The sequence below is a fragment of the Rana temporaria genome, chromosome 1, assembly GCF_905171775.1.
Source record: "Rana temporaria chromosome 1, aRanTem1.1, whole genome shotgun sequence".
In the NCBI taxonomy this organism is placed as follows: domain Eukaryota; kingdom Metazoa; phylum Chordata; class Amphibia; order Anura; family Ranidae; genus Rana; species Rana temporaria.
In genome coordinates, this window is record NC_053489.1 from 285,182,284 (window position 1) to 285,203,718 (window position 21,435).

At 41.9% G+C, this 21,435-nt stretch overlaps 1 protein-coding gene across 1 annotated transcript in view; it reads left to right on the forward strand.

Moving 5' to 3' along the window:
• Window positions 1–21,435, forward strand: part of CEMIP2 (cell migration inducing hyaluronidase 2) — a 144,245-nt gene that overhangs the window by 118,264 nt on the left and 4,546 nt on the right. Inside the window, exons 20-23 of the mRNA XM_040356498.1 lie at window positions 783–1,002; window positions 5,644–5,745; window positions 11,143–11,291; window positions 17,120–17,226. Of these exons, the coding sequence (XP_040212432.1) occupies window positions 783–1,002; window positions 5,644–5,745; window positions 11,143–11,291; window positions 17,120–17,226 (578 nt within the window). The remainder of the gene's footprint in view (window positions 1–782; window positions 1,003–5,643; window positions 5,746–11,142; window positions 11,292–17,119; window positions 17,227–21,435) is intronic.

Genomic DNA, 21,435 nt, shown 5'->3' on the forward strand with positions numbered 1-21,435 from the left:
ACCACTTTTACCTATAAAGCCACAATGTGTAAGCAGAATCAAATTCCGTGATGCAATCTTAATCCATAAAAAAGTTGAAAAGGCAGAAAGTGAACTAGCTACCACAAACAGAAATAGACCTAACTTTTGTTTATATTTGTACTTGACTGCTATTAGAAAAAGCAAGTAAAATATCAGATGTTTGTAATTGGCATAAAGAAATTGCAATAAAAGCTCTAATATTCTTGAGTGTTACCCATGAAATTTACATTGGCTGTGCTTATATTGGCAGTGTGATGTTAACCACCTTAACATCACACTGCCAATATAAGCACAGCCAACGTAAATTTGATTTGTTTTAATACTTGTTGGGAGGAGAAGACTCTCTTTGTTTGTATGGTACAGACTGACCAGATTTGTTTTCCAGACCCAACAAGAAATAAAAACCTGATAAATAAAGAAGTCCATCTGTGAATAAACATAGTTGCTATTCATGGTTGTTCGCAAGCACATTTATAATAATTAGAAGCATTATTGTTTGATTTAGCCTAAGGCCCTATGCACACGAGACGCTGGTAAATGCTGGTAAACGCGTGTTCAGAGGCAGTTGGACAGCTTTTTCAACTGCCCCTGAACACATTCAATGTTTATCCTATGTTTTTAAAGGTTTTAGCCTTTAAAAACGCGTGTTTAGCAGAGTTTGCACCGGCGTCCCGTGTGCATGGGGCCCAAAAGTCGTATTTTATAAGCAGCACCTTGTTTTTGACTACCATTTGAATTGTTTTTTTATTGCTTTTTTTTAGGCTACTTTTTCTCTTTTTGCAAGCAAAGCACAATCGTGAAAGTCACAGCTACTGTGCTTCTCAGGGATGTGAACGAGTTATGATCAATGCTACATTTCGATCCAAAGCAAACAGCAACTGCATGACCAAAGCCTATCCCAAATATTCCAAAGCACCTACTGCAATTAAGCCTATGCCAGCTAAATCAACTGCCACGTGTACCCGCTGTGGAGCTTCTCAGGTACTAAGGACATGAAAGCATTTGTTACCCCGACATTTCATATTCATGATATATGTGCCTGCTGTACCATGTACTTGTATGGAAAAGTATCCTGTTCTCTTTGTATTTGTGTGAAATCCCAGGTGTTTCTCCCAGTTTCTTTTGTTTTTATATTAAAAACTGACCACACTGAGCAGGAGAACACACTATGGTCAGTTCTCTAGCTGTGCTGGGAACTCAGCCTGCTCTCAACAAATGGTCAGACTTGTCCTGACGTGCTCCCCCTGCACAACCTTTCACTGGGAAGCTCTGTGTAATACTGCTTCTCCTCCCCCCAGCTCTTGTGTAGCTGAGAAGGAATGTGATCATTTTATAAAAAAGGGGGGGGACATTTTTTTTTTCATCTGTATGAATCTATACATTTCTATTTTCAAACTGAATGGGTTGTTTTACAACCACTTTAACACCATAATCTTTTAAAGGTGCTTAAAGTCAGCATAGTTGTAATTGACTTTGTCATTAGCTTTGAGAGTCCTTTTTCAAATGTCAAGCCTTCCTGTTTTTTATAACATTAGGTTATGATTTAAGATTTCAGTCAAATTTGACCCTAATGGGACAGCTGTGATGGAGGTAAAGGTCCTCTTACCCAAAATCGATTTTCCACTTTTAGTAGATGCTGGAGCGTTAAAGGAATTCACCCCGGTGGATGCAGCATCAGTCCAAGACAGTCAGACGCACTGCTCTCCAGCGCTCACTGGGCTGTGGAGGGGGTGGGAGCAGCTTGCTCAGTCTCCTAGTGGCACACTTAGAGGCTGAGCCATCTTCCAGTCAGCTGGGTGAATCCTGACATCAGGATCCATTCAGGGCCTGGACCCGACTGAGTGACATCAGCCCACGGTTGACTTTAGCCCAATGTTGGCTGAATATGGGTTACAGGAGTGCAGGACTAAGAAGTAGATCCGAAAGAGCTTTGGTCCTACTTTTTCCTTTTAAGAAGTGGCAACTGTGCTTTGCAGAATTCACCCTCAGCCACCTGTAGATATATTTAGTAACCTTTTTTTTCGTTTCCTTCTGTGCTGATTCATCATTGAGGCTTATGGGTACCTAGTCTATCATAATTTTGGGCCCATTCACTTTCATTAAAAAAGCAAAAAAAAGTGGTTCATCATGTGCTTTGACAAATTAAGTAAACTGCAAGTTAAGAGGTCAACAGGACACCTCAACAAGTATGCAGAGCAATTTTGCTTCCTCAGAAAAGCAAATTAAGGATCCACTATCTGCAGACTGGCTAAATCACTACTAGTCAGTACTTTTTCATGCTTTGTCTCTGGCCTCGTACACACGACCGGGTTTCTCGGCAAAAAAACAGCAAGAAAACTGCTTCTTGCCGAGATTCCCGTTCGTGTGTACAAGGCATTCAGGTTTCTCGTCTGGAAATCGGGCAAGAATCTCAATGAGAGAAAAAAAAGAGAACCTGCTCTCTTTTCTCTCGTCGAGATTCTTGTTTGCCTGTTTCCAGACGAAAAACCTGAGAGTGTGTATACTTACCTGTCGCCGTGGAAACCCGCGCATGCTCATAATGACTTTGACGCATGCGCGATAGCTTCCACGGCATAGGTAGGGTGAAGCAAGATGGCGGCGACGGCATTGAATGTGATGAGCGCATGCAGGTCATACGCAATGACGTCACTGCGTTCTTTCCTTACAAGAGAACTGCGGTTCTTTTGAAATGAAAGTCAGTACACTCCGGTGGCAAGAGTTTCTTGTCAAGAATCTCGTCAGGGAAAACAACAGGTTTTTCCTGACAAGATTCTCGGACGTGTGTACGAGGCCTATGTCTATAAGAGTGATGGCCAATCTCGCTGATAAATAGCAAATCATGGAATGCATGCAAGCTCCTAAGAGTGAGTGCTCTAAAAGACCTGCATCACTTCTTTGACCATACTTAAGAGGTTCCATTCTGTTGGTTGATTTACTTTTCTTCCTGGCAATTCCCCCATATACAATCCTGTTATACTAGAATGAGTTACATCCCAGAGTCCCTTGAAACAGGGACGTCAGCAAGCAAGAACGTTTGAGATCATAACTGAAATATTAAATGGCAAATATCCTAAGATGCACTGCAAAATAGCCAGGTGAACACGACTCTGCTTTGGGTCTTGGGCCTACTAAGTTTTGTAGGGATCTTGCCTGTTTCTATGGCATCCAAGCAGATAATACATTTTGTTCACTATAATGGAACATGACAGAATTGGCTTCTCTGGTCAACAGAAACTTTCTGTGCACAAAGGTATTGTATTTTTTCTTTTCTTTTAATGATTTGTATTAGAATTTTCTTAAAGTTTCCAACAAAAATTCAGATGTGGCAAATCTTTCAAAGTATCCAGTCATACATAATTAGAAGAACAAATAACTTCTAGCAAATCAACAATATCAGGATATTTGAGTATCAAGTATAATGCTTGCTAGCATATGTTTGGTTGAATAAAATTGGCACAAATCAATCGTATTTACCAAGTTTAGAACGCAAGTGACTTTGGTAAGTGAATGGAGTTTAAGCAAAAGATCCACATATCAAATGTTAATGAGCTTTTGGGAGGTTGTGAGTGGTCAGAGCTCCTGTAAGATTTTTAATGCCGTCTGTGTCCCTATTTGGGAGATTCACCCTCTCGAATTGTCATGATTACTAATGTCCCTGGAAATGAAAATTTTGAATTGCAGAACAGGAAAAGGAGGGAAAAATCATCCAGTGGGGACACTTGTTCCCATGACAATTGTCTTTCAAGAATTTCCCTCTGCTCTCTGTTAAATTTACAGGATGTGAAGAACACTCCTTAATGAGATACAAATAGTAAAAAAAGCTTTAGATATACTTTAAAGGGAATGCATGGTGTCTTTTTTTTCTTTTTCATACATCATGGGACACAGAGTCCGGCCAATATTCATTACCTGCTGGGTTATTGTTATATCAAAAAATTAACACCTAAAACACAGTGTTCATCAAACATATATAGACGTCATGTTGGATCTATTTTGCGCAAATGATATTAAATTTGTACTTTTGTAACTGGGCGTGTACATCGATGTTGGCTGGTCACAAAGCAAACTTGTTATTCTAAAGAGATGTCCTAGAATGTCTAATTATAGGACAGGAGGAGGAGAAAAGGGGAGTGCTTGATTGTGAAGTACATATGTGCTGGGGTTGCGAATAATAAAAAAAAAACTGGAAAGGAAGAGCCCAGCACTAGAAGTGCACAGTATAGCAATGCTCATGTAAAGAGGTGAGGGACTGTTCCCTTCTTTAAGAAGCATGTTTTAGAGGACCTGTCTGGTGCCGGCCTGGGAGCAGATTGTGAGTTTTCAACACGTAGCGACTCTTTAAATTTGAGCCAGCATGCCCACGTGTTTAAATTTTGAGGCATCATTGTGTGCTACACTGATTACCGTAGTTCCTCCATCTCTGCTGTCTGACGAATACGATGGTACCATTCTGCATGGACTGGGGGTTATTGGAATTCCAATGTGCAGAAATGAATCGTCTGGCAGCATTTACAAGTTGTACAGCTAGTGACTTGTGATACAGACTTCAGTAGAGAGGAATGGTTGTAATAAGTACTGGGCAGGGAAGAAATCAAGAGTATAAGTGGTTATTTTAGCATGTACCGCAGACCAAAACTATTGTTTTTTTTGTGCATGACCACCATAAGTGTAGCAATGAGCCAGGGTCAGACTCATATCTCCAACATAGGAGAGAGACTATAAGTATAATTTGTGAATTGGTCAAAGGTATTTTTTGTTTCCCTACAATACTGTACATAGAACAAGAACCAAGCCACAGTCATTTGGCTTAATGCAGAAAATACTGTATATGTGATACATGTTGGTGCAGTTGAGGATTTTCTAATATCCTGGAGATTATACAAATTCCTTGCATGGGGCATATGACTGGTTCCCATCCGCCATGGTTTACACTGATGAACTCGATAACCTGTGACTGTGAAGGATTTTAACTTCATAAACAAAGTCTCTCTGTAAAATTTGAGCAATAACAAATCTCCAAGCCCATTAAAACTTTCTGTTGTAGCCTACCAATTTACAAGTTTGACCTTCCAGATGTATACCGAGAAATCCATTTTGTAAAAATTCTTGGGGAACTTGTAAATATACGTGTGTACAGTTCTTGTGAAAGCCTGCACATCTTGCAGCCTCGCGCTGCACAACACGATGGATATGCGTGGAACTGAAATACGGTGAATGATGGCAATGAGTGACCTCTGAAGATTTAATGAAAGCTATAATAGATTGTCAGCATAAAAACAGGAATATTTGTGTGTGTGTGTGTGTGTGTGTGTGTGTGTGTGTGTGTATAATATATATATATATATATATATATATATAAAGCAACTGATGTTATCAATTTCTACATGCTGTGTGATCGATCCATTGGTCTCCTTTGACAAATGTGTGCATGTATCCATATGCACAAACTGCCAAAAGTACTCTACAATCACAGTTTACGACCAGCATATCCTGTGGTGATGCACTGCATTATACAACATTTCTGGCATCAGTGAAATGAGTGAGAATACCCATAAAGATGTCTGTTTAGGGTATGATGCTAATGTTGTGTGTCTTCTTCTTTTTTTGTTTTGTGTGTGTTAGGTGGTTTTTACCAGTGATCCTCACAACATCTACCTCCCTTTGGAAATTCAGTCTCTTAGCGAAGAAGAAATTCAACAAGGGGCCACTGAATCATTCATAGCGGTAAGCTGATACATGGTTTGTGTAGATCACACCTATTTATTTATTTTTTTCTAAATGTTGAAGTTGGTGCTGCTGGCATATCCAGAATATGGTTCACTTACAGAAGTAGTAGAGGTGTTTCAATTGGCAAAGTGTGCATTCTGTTATAGTGTTAGTATAGTGTTTAAGTGTGTGTTTAATTTGCACAGTGAATATTCATTAAAAAAAAGCAGTTAACCCCTGAATATTCAGTCACATGCCAGGGAAAAGTATAATGCTTGCTAGCATATGTTTGGTTGAATAAAATTGGCACAAATTAATCGTATTTAATAGGTTTAGAACGCAAGTGACTTTAGTAAGTGAATGGAGTTTAAGCAAAAGATCCACATAGCAAATGTTAACTAATGAGTTTTTGAGAGGTGGTGAGTGTTCAGAGCTCCTGTGAGAATTTTAATGCTGTCTGTGTCCCTATTCGGGAGATTCACCCTCTCGAATTATCATGATTACCAATGTCCCTGGAAATGAAAATGAGGGTAAATCCAAAATTTTGAATTGCCAACAGAACAGGAAAAGGGGAAAAATCATCCACTGATGACTTTCAAGAATTTCCCTATGCTTTCTGTTAAATTTATAGGACGTGAAGAACACTCCCAATGAGATACAAATGGCAAAAAAAACTGACAGCCGTTTTAACCCCCCCACTCTATTCAAAATGTTTGTTTTGCATTAGATATACTTTAAAGGGAATGCATGGTGCCTTTTTCTTATTCATACATCATGGGACACAGTCAGGCTAATATTCTTTACCTGCTGGGTTATACGTCATTATCAGGTGAACGACACTGGTAGATCAAAGATCTTTAGACAGGAAGTGCCCCTCCCATATGGGAAGCACATACTTTTTTTTTACCAGTGTCTACAAGGTGAATGCCACGTTTTGTTGGAGCTCTCTGAGCTCCAGGTCTCTATTCCCACAAATAGTTCTTAAAATGAATCAAAGGATTGACCAATCAGATCCATTTTAAATAAAGGCTTTTATGCCTAAATAAATAGTACCCGAGCCCCACAAAAGACTCTTGATCCTGTGAGGTTTTGCCTGTAAGCTGCCTCTGGGCACTGAACCCTGCGGAGTGGAAATCCTGGACACTACAGCGCAAAGGCATTTCCTGCAGAGTGCTATACAGGTCCAGGGGAGTGGACCCTAAAACTGAAAGGGTACCCAGTCTCTAAAGGTCCCGTGTGACTGGAACCCACTGTGAAGGGTGAAGATTGGGCCCTTAGTTTCTAAGTGGCCCTGCGCCTGGATGGTTAAGTGAAACCCCTTTATTATTATTATTATTATTATTATTATTATTATTATTATTATTATTATTATTATTATTATATTGTGTCCCAATAATTGTAACAATCAGTCAAGCTAGCTAAGGTCTGGACACCTGTGTGCGGTGACCATACGGGGGAGTTTTGGGCTAACTGTGGGTGTTTGCAAAGTGTACTTGTTTTTTTACCTTACCTGTATGATGGCGCACTTTTTCACTTGGCTCACCATGGCGCACAGGCGCAAGTGAGCCACCATTTTTAAACAGTTTGTTTGGCGGCCATGGCGCACGCTGCTTTGCCGCACATGCGCAGTAGTCTTTTTCTCTGGCGCACAAAGATTTGCATCATACATAGAATGTCTCGGCGCACACTCGGCTCATTTAGGCTGGGTAAGCCAAGCATGTGGTGCTTCCAGAAGGCAGCTGTAGGACACAGAGCAGGCTCTGAACAAACACTTTCAGTGGTTTGTTTCTTCTTACCCGGGTCACGTGAGTCACCAGGAATGGCTTGGCAGGCTAAAGGTGCTTAGCAGGATTGTTGCAGAGGGGCTTGGTGAGCCTTATTAAGGGGGTGTTGTCACTCTCTCTCACACACACACACACACACACACATACACACCCAAGTACTCTTTGTTTGTGGCTATAAATGTCTTCCAAAAAGAGGAGTGGGACTAACACACTACAGGAAGGGCACACCTATGTCAGTAGTTCTTGATGAACTTGGTTGCATCCCTAGTGTTGTATTCCCTGAAAGACCAGAGGCTTCCGGGCAATCTGAGCCGCTGCGCCTATCTGGTATTGTGCCTACAGTCAATGCTGTTTCTTCACCCTTTATCACTAAGGATGAACTTACCTCAGCCCTATCCGGGTTAGAGCACAGGATTGCCTCTGTCCCACAGGGTGGCAAGAAGCATGACCCTGGAGTCTCCTAGTTTGCAGCAGGAATGGGTTGAGAATGGACACAAAGATATCCAGTGGATGTCTGCCTCTCAGTTGCAGAGGCCTCTCATCCAGACCCTGCCTCCTTCTTTTTTTTTTTTTTTTTTTTTTAAAGAGATAACTGAGCCCCCCTGGTTCTCTCTGGGATCCCTGATGCCTCTTTAGGCAGTATTTCCCCCTACATCCCCTGCTGGAACAGGCAGTGTATGCCGATCGGGAAATCCTGATCGGACCCTTACTCCTCCTAAAAGGTTTGTCTTTCATATCCCATGGATGAAAGGTCCGTTAAACATGGAGCGCATGGTAGCATGCTCTTCCTTTAAATAAGAAATGAACTCATCCGGTAGATAACATACATGGCCTGAAAGACCCTGTGGACAAGAAATTGGAGTTAATATTAAGGGCTTCCTTTTTTCTTTGACTAGTTCAGCCAGCCTAAGGGATCGGATCAAGAGGCCTAATGAGCCTTACCAGGAGGATGATCTGCCTAAATATAAGACAGATATTCCTTGAGCGCTGTGTTTTGCTGTTGATGCCTTAAAGGATTCTATACAGTAGGTTTCTTGTCTGGCTCTCAGGTCTGTACATATGCACAGACTTTATGGCTAAAAAAAATGGTCAGCTGAGCTTCCTTGTAAAAATTTATTAAGTTATTAGCAGGTTTTCCCTTTTTATGGGGACTATTTGTTCAATGATCACTTGGACAAATAGATCCAAAAGATTTCTGGTGGGAAGAGTTCTCTTCAGGGACTGCCTCCTCAAAGGTCTCAGCATCAGGACGGTTCTGCCGCTCACAGGACGCTAAGACAAGGGGCAAGCCACAAGGCCAGGGCTAGAAAAAGCCCTGGGTCTAAAATTCTTCTAAACCCAGCACCAATCACTCCCTTTGAGGGGACGCCGTAACTTTGCGGATATTTGGAATTGAACAATTCAGGACGAAGGGGTCACCTCAATTATATCTCAGTTATAGACTGGAGTTGCGAGGGATGCCCCCCCAGAGGTTTTTAAGATCCAGCGTCTCCTCAGATCCTCAAAAAAAAAAAAGAAACTTATTACTCTAAGCACTACACCACCTAGTGCATCAAAGAGTAATTGTAGAGGTTCCGATACTCAAAAGGGACACAGGGTTTTACTCAAACCTGTTAAAGGTTCAGAAACCAAACCGGGACACCAGGCCCATTTTGGACCTAAGAGCCCTGAACAAGTATCTAACGATACAATCCTTTCGGATGGTGTCTATCCGCTCAGTAGTAACCTTACTTCAGAGGGGAGACTTTTTAGCCTCCATCGATATGACGCGTATTTACACATGCCTATTTTTTAAGTCCTTTGTTTTACAGTAGAGGAACGCAATTTTCATTTGTGGCTCTACCATTTGGACTGACTACAGCCCCTCGGGTATTTACAAAGGTCCTAGCACCAGCACTGGGCCTTTTAAGAGCCCAAGGGATTCTGGTGCTCGGGTATCTGGACGACCACCTGATCAGCGATCACTCTAGAAAAGAGCATAATACACATAGTATGATATTTAAAGAGCTTACGCTGGATCATAAATACCGAACGGTCAAACTTGAGACCAGCTCAAAATTTAAAGTATCTAGAGTGATCCTAAACATGGTCCCACCTAAAGTATTCTTACCACATAACTATCTGTGCCCTGAATGTTCAGGTGCATCAGATAAGGGGCACCAGACAACCCTTCATTCGGCTCTGCATGAGCTTTCTAGGGAGGATGGTATCCTCTTTCGAGGCAGTGCCCTATGCCCAGTTCCTCTCCAGGCCCTTACAACAAAGCATTTTGATAGCTTCAACCGGGGGAACAAAAGCCTTAGATTATCGAATGTGCTTATCCCCTCAGGCATCCTTAAGCTTAAATTGGTGGTTGCAAAATCAGAACATGTGAAAGGGAAAATCCTTTCTCCCAGTAACCTGGTAATTACTGACTACAGATTCCAGTCTCTCAGGCTGGGGAGCAACCCTTGACGGGCTCTAAGTCCAGGGGAGATGGTCGGGAACAGATCCTGCCCATCAACGTCCTGGAATTGTGGGCAGTGCCTCTGGCCCTACACTCCTGGATGCTGAAGCTTCAGGACTATCCTATCTGAGTCCAGTTTGACTATACCACTTTGACCTGGGAAATGTTGTACTTCTTGGCTAACTTACAGGTTATCCACTATTCAGCCAGAATCCACCAGTAGCTTTTGATGGCAGAAAGATCTTCCAATTCAAGCAAAAAATATAACCGAATTGAGCGCCAAATCCAGTCTAAGGACACTAAGCTGACCTGATTGTGAGGGTTATAGCCTACATGGGGCTGACCTTCGGCATTCAATGTACTTGGTGTCCATTCCTCCTGTAAATGCATTATAACCCTAAGTTTCTAGGTTTTAGCTGTGTCCCTCAATTTAGGATAAAAAAACGTTTATACTGTGAACTGTTGAAAGTGAAAAATTTGCCAATAGCACTATTGTACTGCACTTTGCAAGTTTTAAAAATGTATTTAATAGTGTCACATATTTCATTTTTGGTACTACCCAAACAGCATGCACAGAGGTAGCATTCTGTACCTCTGATTACACGGGAGCCAGAGATACCATAGATACTCTTCTTATCCAGTTACATCCACTGGGTGGCACAGGAGACCTTTACTAATATTTGAACCATTAATTTTCCCCCTTTGTTTTTGAGGGTAAAAATACACTGCAGTAAGCTCTCTTGATGACACATATTTAACATGCTTAAGAAACCGTTTAAAAGGTCATTCTGCCTGAGACATATTGTGTTTGGTAGGGGGAGTGTTAAACTATCTGATATATTTCTATATCTGCTAGAAACTGCATTGATGAGATTTGTGCTTGAGTATTTTTGTAATGTTTATGTCCTATGGTAAATTGGAATTATACACTCTTTTGGTAAACGTTTTTATGCTTCTGAAACATGTTGGCCAAATGCTGAAAATATAGTAGTTTAAAAGTTAACTAATGGAATGTTTGCAGACCTCCTGTTTATTGACTTGCCCTGACAGTTGAAAAGAATCTTCTTGAAAGCATGGTCTTTATAAGTTTGCGTATTTTGTTTGTGAAGACTGGTATGGTACGACTGGCGCAATGCCCTCTTGCAGTTGGCGATACCTTATACTACTTTTTTTGTGTATTTTTAGGTTAATGGCACCAAGTATCCATTCAAGAAAACTGGTTTATTAGTTGTGGTCATTGATGCTTGCACTGGAACAGTTAAAGAAGACTTGCATTTTACACAAGAAAATTCTGAGCAACTGGAAAAATATTTAAGAAGCAAAGTTCCTCAAAGGTACTTGTCAATGTTTCAGAGCTGTTTTCTTTGAAACACAAAGGTTTTGCATAGTAATTTATGGTTAAAAGAGAAATTTGGGATAATAAAAAAAATTATACTCGCCTAGGTGGCTGCAGCATCGAACCGATTCTGCACCTGTCCCCCATCGGCTCTGCACTGTGAACTGAGCAATCAAAGACCACTGACTGCTCAGTTCTCTGCATTCTGTGAGGATAGAGCCAGGACTAAAACAGAGTTTGTACAACATTTGCAAATATATGTGGAAGTCACACTGCCTTGTCAAAACGTCTCTGTAAACTGTGATCTAATCTTTCAAAGTATCCATGTTGTTTTATGTATAGCAATAGATAAATTAAGAGCAGATATGTCTGGAGGCAATCAATTCCCTCACAGAGATGCACCAGTAGCTCAGAAATGCACAGTGGCAGCTGAAGCCATTGGGGTAGATTCAGGTACAGCTGCGCGCTCCTTTATGGAGGTGCAGTGTACCCTTTTTACCCTGCGCCTACGCAAATTATTTGCGCTATGCTTCATTCATGAAGCAGTAGCCACCTAATTTGCGTGGGCGCTCTTCAAAAATGCCCTGCGTAAGGGCGCCTAATGTAAATGATCCCGTAGGGGGCGGGAATCATTTAAATTGGGTGCGTTCCCGCGCCGAGCCTAGAGCGCATGCTCCGTCGGGAAACTTTCCCGACGTGCATTGCGGTAAATGACATCGCAAGGACGTCATTTGCTTCCAAGTGAACGTGAATGGCGTCCAGCGCCATTCACGATTCACTTACGCAATAGTAAATTTCAAACCTCGCGACGCGGGAACGACGGGTATCCCTAGCATTGGCTGCCCCTGCTTTTAGCATGTGCAGCCTTATGCGAAACCCGACGTACGCAAATGACGTAAACTGCGTACTCATGGCTCGCGTAACGTTGTGAATCGGCGTTGGTATGCAATTTGCATACTATACGCTGACCACAACGGGAACGCCACCTAGCGGCCAACGTAAGAATGCAGCCTAAGATATGAGGGCATAAGAGCCTTATGCCACGCATATCTTGGGCTGCAGTCGGCGTAACAAGCTCTCTGAATCAGGAGAACTCGTTACGCTGGGGCAAGTAAGCAATTGCGCTGCGTAACTATGTTTACGCAGGCGCAATTGCAATTTTATACCTAGCTTCTAGAGCAAGATAACGAGGCCGTGTAGCTTCCACATATATTTGCAAATGATGTGCAACTAAAACCTCTGTTTTTAATTCAAACTGTTATATTGTTAATGTTGTTTTGTTTCTCCAAGGATAGCTTGGAAAAGTATGTGCTATTCAAATATGAAGAGCCATTGCAGGTACCTAGATTCGTTGCTGTGTAGAGGAAATAAAATGTATTTTTAATTTTGCTAAACCAAAATGTTTAGGTTGTTATGCATTATAAACCACTTATTGCAAATTCTAGCAAACATATTTGTTCTCTTGGAAGTTTTTAAGGAGCTCCGGTCATTTGTTCAAAATATAGCTCCTGACTTTTAATAAACACACACTTATCAGCCCAGGGGTACAGCACTGCCTTCATGCGGGCTGGTTCTTTGCTGGTCTTCAGGTCCCCGGCGCCAACATTGCCCATGCGCATGTCCTGCTGAGCTTTTCAAATGGACCTACAGCCTCCGGGGATGGGGTGGGTATGAGTCATCTGTGCAAAGTGATTTAAATTATCCCTTAGTACGCTCACCTGAATTCATTATGCAGGAATTGGCTAGTTTCTACGAATCGCTTTACTGTCCTCACACTTCTTGCATCCAGGAAGACATTGGCCTGTATCTACAACATATATCTTTCCCCGAACTGACAGCAAGCCGGAGGAGGGGGTTGGAGGCTCCACTTACCATATTGTAAGGTTCCTGGGGAGGATCCCCATGGAAATACCGTGAAACCTTGGATTGCTAGCATAATTCGTTCCTAGAAACGTGCTTGTAATCCAAAGCACTTGTATATCAAAGTGAGTTTCCCCCATAAGAAATAATGGAAACTCAAATGGTTTGTTCCACAACCATTTATTCAGAAGTCCTTCAGTTTTTAGTCCATATAAAATGATTATAGCAATGCGTATAGGTTGCGTAACCATAAAATGTCCATCCACAATTTTCAGCCTCCACAAGGGGATTAGAAGCAAAATCCAGCAGGAGCTACAGATTATAAGAGAAGAGAGGCGCCTCTAAGTGTAGTAATATGGTTACATTTAATGAAGGTACAACATTTAGAAACTCGCATGGTTGATGATTAAAAGAGGCACATCTAAGTATGCAGGGATCCGGGGGAAAGCTGTCCACATAGACCGTCCCCCGCACCGCTGGCTCTCACCGATGTCTGTCTGCAATCGTGACCAGGAATTGTTCCTAAATATACAGTCTGCTGCTGACAATGTAGGTAACAGGGCTTTGTTATCATTAGATGCCACAAAGGCGTTTGATAGCATTGACTGGAATTATCTGTGGGCAGTGTTAGAAAAATTTGGGCTCGGTCCTACATGCATATCATTGGTGTGTCTTCTTTATAGTCAACAGGCTGCTATCGGGGCCTTTGGCACTTTGTCACATAATTTTTGCATTAAGGAGGGGGACTAGGCAGGGATGCCCATTGCACCCTCTCCTTTTTTTCATTGGCAATTAAAGGGGTTGTAAAGGTAAAAAAAAAAAAACCCTAAATAGCTTCCTTTACCTTAGTGCACTTACCTCATCCTTCGATTTTGCTTTTAAATGTCCTTATTTCTTTTGAGAAATTTTCACTTCCTGTTCTTCTGTCTGTAACTCCACACAGTAATGCAACACTTTCTCCCTGGTGTGGAGAAAGCCTCTTAAGGGGGGGAGGGGGCAGGCAGGAGTGTCGGGACGCCCACTAACACACAGCTCCTTTCTCTATCTGCAAAGTAGAGTGTGTCCTGACCCTCCTGCTCGCCCCCCCCCCCCCCCCCCAAGAGGCTTTCTCCACACCAGGTAGAAAGTGTCGCATTACTGTGTGTAGTTGCAGACAGTAGAACAGGAAGTGAGGATTTCTCAGAAGAAATAAGGACATTTAAAAGCAAAATCGAAGGATGAGGTAAGTGAAGGAGGACTGCACTAAGGTAAAGGAAGCTATTTAGGGGATTTTTTTTTTTTTACCTTTACAACCCATTTAAGATCAGGGTTAATTCAAGTATTGTGGGCTTCTGTTATGGCACTCTGCAAGAAAAGGTGATCATTGCTTTCACATGCACTTAAAATGCAGCATGCTGCTTTTTTTCACACCAGAATGCACATAAACTTTACAAACTCGTGTAAATACAATTGTCTTATTTTGGTGTAAATGAGTCCTGAACGTTTCCTAAACCTCTCCAATACTCTATTTTGAGATTTCTGCACTTGAATTCTGGTCTGCACAGCTGCTGTGGCCATTAACCACTTGCCGACCTCCTCATGTAGATATACGTCAGCAGAATGGCACGGACAGGCACATCAACATACCTGTACGTGCTCTGCTTGACGTGGGTGGGGGGTCCGATCGGGACCCCCCCCCCCCCCCCCGCTACATGCGGCGGTCGGTAAGCCTGGGGGAGCGATCCGGGACGACGGCGCAGCTATTTGTTTATAGCCGCTCCGTCACGATCGCTCCCCGGAACTGAAGAACGGGGAGAGCTGTGTGTAAACACGGCTTCCCCGTGCTTCACTATGGCGGCGCATCGATCGAGTGATCCCTTTTATAGGGGAGACTCTATCGATGATGTCAGTCCTACAGCCACACCCCCCTACAGTAGTAAACAAACACTAAGTGAACACTAAATGTTACAGCGCCCCCTGTGTTTAACTCCCAAACTGCAACTGTCATTTTCATAATAAAGAATGCAATTTAAATGCATTTTTTGCTGTGAAAATTACAATGGTCCCAAAAATGTGTCAAAATTGTCCGAAGTGTCCGCCATAATGTCACAGTCACGAAAAAAATCGCTGATCGCCGCCATTAGTAGTAAAAAAATAAATAAAAATGCAATAAAACTATCCCCTATTTTGTAAACGCTATAAATTTTGCGCAAACCAACCGATAAATGATTATTGCGATTTTTTTATTTTTTTTTACCAAAAATAGGTAGAACACGTATCGGCCTAAACTGAGGGGAAAAAAAATGTTATATATGTTTTTGGGGGATATTTATTATAGCAAAAAGTAAAAAATATTGCATTTTTTTCAAAATTGTCGCTCTATTTTTGTTTATAGCGCAAAAAATAAAAACCGCAGAGGTCATCAAATACCACCAAAAGAAAGCTCTATTTGTGGGGAAAAAAGGACGCCAATTTTGTTTGGAAGCCATGTCGCACGACCGCGCAATTGTCTGTTAAAGCGACGCAGTCCCGAACTGTAAAAACCCCTTGGGTTCTTTAGGCTGCATATTGGTCCGGGGCTTAAGTGGCTAAAAGGAGTTCTGCTCCTCCTACTCTCCATGCTGCTTTAATTGTATTTGTATTGTAAGGGAATGCAGTTGCAGAAACTGGAACGTGCAAAGGTGTACAGGAACATTTAAAAATCCCAGGTGGACAGGAAAAGATTAAGATCTTCATTTTAATGCTCCAGATCCAAGAGCTACAAAATGCCAGCAGTTGGCAGATCCCAATTTTTACCCTGCTCATGTTGGGTGATACTGATATTTCCTTGCAGGAGACTATGACAACCATTCAGGGCCGATGCGCCCTATAGGCTCACTATGCAAGCCACTTAGGGCCCCCCAAATTACTAGAGGCCCTGCTTGGTGAGAAGTAATTTTCGGCCCCCTCAATCCGCTTCTCAACTCGCTGGCTGCATGGGAGAAGAGGTAAGAAGTCAGCGCCCCCGCGTCTCACTTTAATGTAAGATGTCATTTCCAACAGCAAAACAAAACACCCCCTCCCCCCGCTTCTCAACTTTAATGTGACATGTCATTTTCGGCAGCCCACCCCCCCACTTCTCAACTTTTAATGTGACATGTAATTTTGCTTAGGGCCCCAGGGAGGTCAGGATCGGCACTGAAACCATTAGTAAATTCAGTGACTTTTTCGGACTGCAAATGAACTGGACAAAATCTGCCTTATTACTATTGGATGGTGATGCTACACAACCTGTAGCCTCTACCTGCCCAATACCCTTTACTACCTCTTTTAAATAATATATTTTCAGAGAATATCACATTGGAATCCTTCCCTTCAACTTTGCAGCCTAGTTCTTTAAATTGCTTCTTAAGGAGCCTCCACCTCCCATATATCCTGTCATTGGTTCCAACGTGGACCAAGACCACCTGGGTCAACCAGGGAGACGGCAAACCATTTGGTTGAGGCAATCCTGGCAACAAATTGTTCTATCAGTCCTATCAGACTGATACCCCAGGTTTCATATATCGGGAAGGCTCATTTTCTCTTGCAGCAGCCTATGAAGTCATCCTTGCTTGCAGGGGCTAGGGTTGTCTCCCTTCACAAAAACAGTTAGCCAATCATGCAAGCAAATACATTTCTGGGGGGGGTGTTTTGTACACCATCTGTGTACAGAACTCCCCCAGGTTGCCATATTGCATTGCGTTTTACAGAAAATTACAGCCCTGCAGATTGAAAAGGTAAAGTGATTTTTAATAACATTCAATTACAATAAGACTTGTGTAGCAATTATATATACTATGTTTTTGTATTTGCTATTTTTCCCAAAAAAGTGGAGTTGCCCTTTAAACTCCTGTGATTAAATATTACATGCAATACTATCATTATTTGGTATTCTTCTAGTGTATGAAAATATTTTTTCATGTGTGTTGTTTTTTTTTTTTTTTTTTTTCCAATTCCATTTTATAGATCAGTAGTTGTTTTGGCATCAAGGGGAAAGGTTTCAGATTTCAAAAATCTTGCACAGCAATTGCATATTCTTGGAACAGCCAAACCGCCACTTCTTCAGATCAAAGGTGAGTTGTGTTTGATCCGAGCAGGGCTCTAAACTTTTAAAACGAATATCAATAAAAACTACCAGAATGAAAAGGGGCCTGTTTGTAACATTACTGGTTATAAAATACCAAACACCCACGTAGAAAGGCCTCAGCTGTTCAAGAGCTTTACATTGGACCATAGACTCCATCATTTCATGATAAAAATTGGGCCAACAAATTAGCCCACACAGGGGGATTGTAAGTGTTAGGTGCCAAACAAGGTTAACTTTTTAAATCTTCCCTTTCTTATTGTGCCACAAGAACAATTTTACTAGCTATTATCATATGCTATGAGAAATATCTGAAAAGGGAGCTGTGCTTCAAAAAGCATGTAGAAACGTGTAGCAGGTGGCCATTTCCACATTACCAGCTGCTAATGATTATTCTAGTCTCTGGCCACAAGCTTATCACAGTAGGATATTTCTGCTTCGATCTTTTCAGGACAATTTTAAGTTTATCTTGAGGGGCATGGTGCCTAAGTCTTGAACATGAATTTGTATTTTGAACACGTTAATTAAAAATGTCAATACCCCCAACCCAGTACTGTTGAAATATTTAAAAATGCACATTGCTGAAATGTAATCCGCCTGAAACCTGACTGTCTTGCTGTATTCAGATTGGCACTGTCTTTTCACTGTACCTAATAGAGAGCATAGCAATTTAAGGAACTGACTGCACAGTACTCTAGTGAGGACTTTTTGGTAGATGCTGAAGCATTAAACTATACTATGTTTTTAAACACAGTATGAATACATATGCAAGCAAAAGTAATGTATTTCAATGAACCTTGGCTATACTATTGCTTTCATAAGCACTTAAAATGCAGCATGCTGCTTTTTTTCACACCGGAATGCACATAAACTTTACAAACTCGTGTAAATACAATTGTCTTATTTTGGTGTAAATGAGTCCTGAACGTTTCCTAAACCTCTCCAATACTTTATTTTGAGATTTCTGCACTTGAATTCTGGTCTGCACAGCTGCTGTGGCCATTAAAGGGAGTTCTGCTCCTCCTACTCTCCATGCTGCTTTAATTGTATTTGTATTGTAAGGGAATGCAGTTGCAGAAACTGGAACATGCAAAGGTGTACAGGAACATTTAAAAAATCCCAGGTGGACAGGAAAAGATTAAGATCTTCATTTTAATGCTCCAGATCCAAGAGCTACAAAATGCCAGCAGTTGGCACATCCCAATTTTACCTTTAACATTTTGAGGCCAGGTGTTCTGATTGGCGCACATTTGTCTCAGGTGATACTGAGGATAGCCTACTTACCAGCAATGGCATACCCTGAATTGTTATCATGACAGGTTTGCATAAAAAATGAAAATAAGACCACTTTTTGGAATATTTATGATTTTCTCATTTGTTCATTCTTTGCTCCCATTGAGACGACACTATAATCAAACAATACCAGTCCAAAAAGAATTCTCAAAACTCTGCACACCATTTGCAACCCCCTCCCCTATTCATAGAAGCTGTATTGTATAGTTTCCATGAATGAAACACAATCCATGAAGGAAGGAGCATTTAATGTAATTAACAGTGATTCCAGTCCAAGCACCACATCCCATCTTACTGGTTCATAAACAAATACCTATTCTACAGGCCTTTTTTAGGGGCTACAATTAATCCCATTACTCAAAAATACTCTCCTAAAAAAAAAGCTCATTGTTTATTATTCATTTATTAATACAGGATTGAATAAAAAATAAATATACAAATCAGCTTTGTGTAACGCATCAGACCTACCACCAACCAACTGCAAGCATTGTAATTTTTTCCTTTGGAAATGGCTATATGGTTTGGCAATGGCTGGGAAAGGATTGTTGAGCCTGCTAAAAAAACAAAAACAAATGCCTATAATCTCTAAAAATAAGTACATTTTGTCTAATACACCAATTTGAGGAGCCTGTAGATTTTTTGTTTTACACAGTGATGATTTTATAAATAATCATTTGATTTTTTTTTTTATGATTTGTATTTTTGAATAACGAGGTTAATTGTGGCACCTAAAACGTTGCAAAGAAGTATTTGTCTACAGACCTCTATGAATTAAAGAGGCACATCTCCTTCATTCGCCCAGCCTTTGTTCATAGATGACTTTTCATTCATTGGAAGATGACTTCTGTGCCTACGTTTTAGTTTAACTAACATTAGGCTTTATATAAGATTTACCCACCATCTAAAGAAAAAAAAGAAAACCTTTTTTAGCTAAATGTCCATGGTCAAAAAGTTTTTAGCTAAATGTTGTAATGTTGGGGTGATTTAGCATCTGGGTAGAGCATACCAGTGAGCAGCAGAGTCCACGCCAGTTGTGCTTTTTAAGGGTTTGTTGACCCACTTTTATTAAAAGAAAGAAAAACGTCCATCCAAAATTCCCACACAGGGGGTTTCAAGTTTCTACAGCAATAAAGAAATGGTCAAACGAAAATGCCAAGCCACATGGCTCTCTTCAGAAATACAGCCCCCTAGGCTTACACTTCAGCCCTCTTGGCCACGTACCAAAGTACCTGTACAATCACTGTACCTTCTCTCAGCTTCTGTGCTGCTCAGCCCACAGCTTTGGGTCCTCTCTCTATTCCATGCAGACATGCATGCTTCTCCCTTGCTTGCCTGGACTCCTCGGGAGGGTGGAGTCCAGAACACTGGTCTTGATTCTACTATAAGCCCAGGACCCACCTGTTCAATCAACCAGCCAGACTCCTGGCTGTTTCCAAAACCCGGTCCCAGGATTGGAGATTCCTGCCTATTTGAGAGTCCTAGGCGACCATTACCAGGACAGGGAACTGGACTATCACATACCCCCCCCCTTTGTTTCGATCCAGAGGGAGGAACACCAGCACCCATCATCATGGTTGGGACACCTCTGTGCTGGCTGTCAGCCACATAGGCCCAACCTTTTTTCCGGGTGCGCTTCCAGGTACATCCCACCCTGGATCTTAACCAGCTATATTTCCCTACACTCAGCCTTCTCCCTCTTCTTTTGGGGTTCCATAAGCACTTCCTCTTTTGAAATTTAAACAGGGCACCCCTGGTCTTTCTACCAACCCTTCTGCCTCCACGCTTCAGGTTCCCAGGTTTCCCAATACCTTTGGACACCACACTGTCATGTACCTTTAACAAATTATTTGGTTCATCATTGATATACATATTCAAACCAACTTTACACCTCTCAATGTTGCAAAAGTCACCAATGCCTTTTTTCTCAGTATTTGCTAGGGCAGAGTCTGCAGAGGGCACACATACCAGAGGGTTGCCATCACCCACGGGAACCTCAGAGGACGTCACCTCCCCGGGGTTCACCCTCTCTGCAGGCAGCTGTCCTACCACTTGACTTGTTCTGATGCCATTTGTATTTTTATCCACCTGAAGAGACAAGTTCTCTTCTGATCCACATACAATTTGTACTGCACTTATCTGTTTGTCACCTAAACCAAACATTGGACTGGGGACCCCAGTCTCTTTAACCACCTTCGGTTGGGCCCCAGTTAGGATTTCTGCTGCTTTCTGGTCCACACTTGGCCCTTCCATCTCATGTGATGGTACCACTGGTACAGCATACACGCCCTTCACCGACAACTGACCAGTACTATCTTGAACCATAGCAGCAGAAATGCCTTCTACCTGGCTGTTAGGTGGTGAAACCTCAGACACTTTCTTTTCGCCAAAGCCTCTCCCATAAACCTCTTGTACAGGAAGTAAACCATCAGCATACCTAGAGGCAACTTTTAACACTAGTAATACAGTCATAAATCATTTTTGTCTTGTCTTCCTTTGTGCTGTACCACCTGCCACTCAGGGGTCCACCTAATGGTACTCCGCAGTACCAGACTGTCTGACTGTGGTGGAGACACCCCAGTATAGACTGGCTGTACATCCCAAAGTGTAAGCATCTCCTTTAACACTTTTGTTAGAAAGCATACCCTTGGCTTCGGATTGAAATCCTTCCTGGGGACTTTCCTGACACTGGGAATGCAGACAGACTCAATTGCTGAGACGCGAGAGGTTGCAAGGTTTAATGAAACCTTCTCCCAGCTGGAGACGACCACAGCCTGGTGCTCTACCAGAGCGCTGCCAGGTGCTTGACTCACACTCAACTTCTCAGGTTCAGCACCAATGAACTACTTCACATTACCATTGACAACATCACTTTGACACGCCACGTCAGCATCATTTTTGTAGGTTG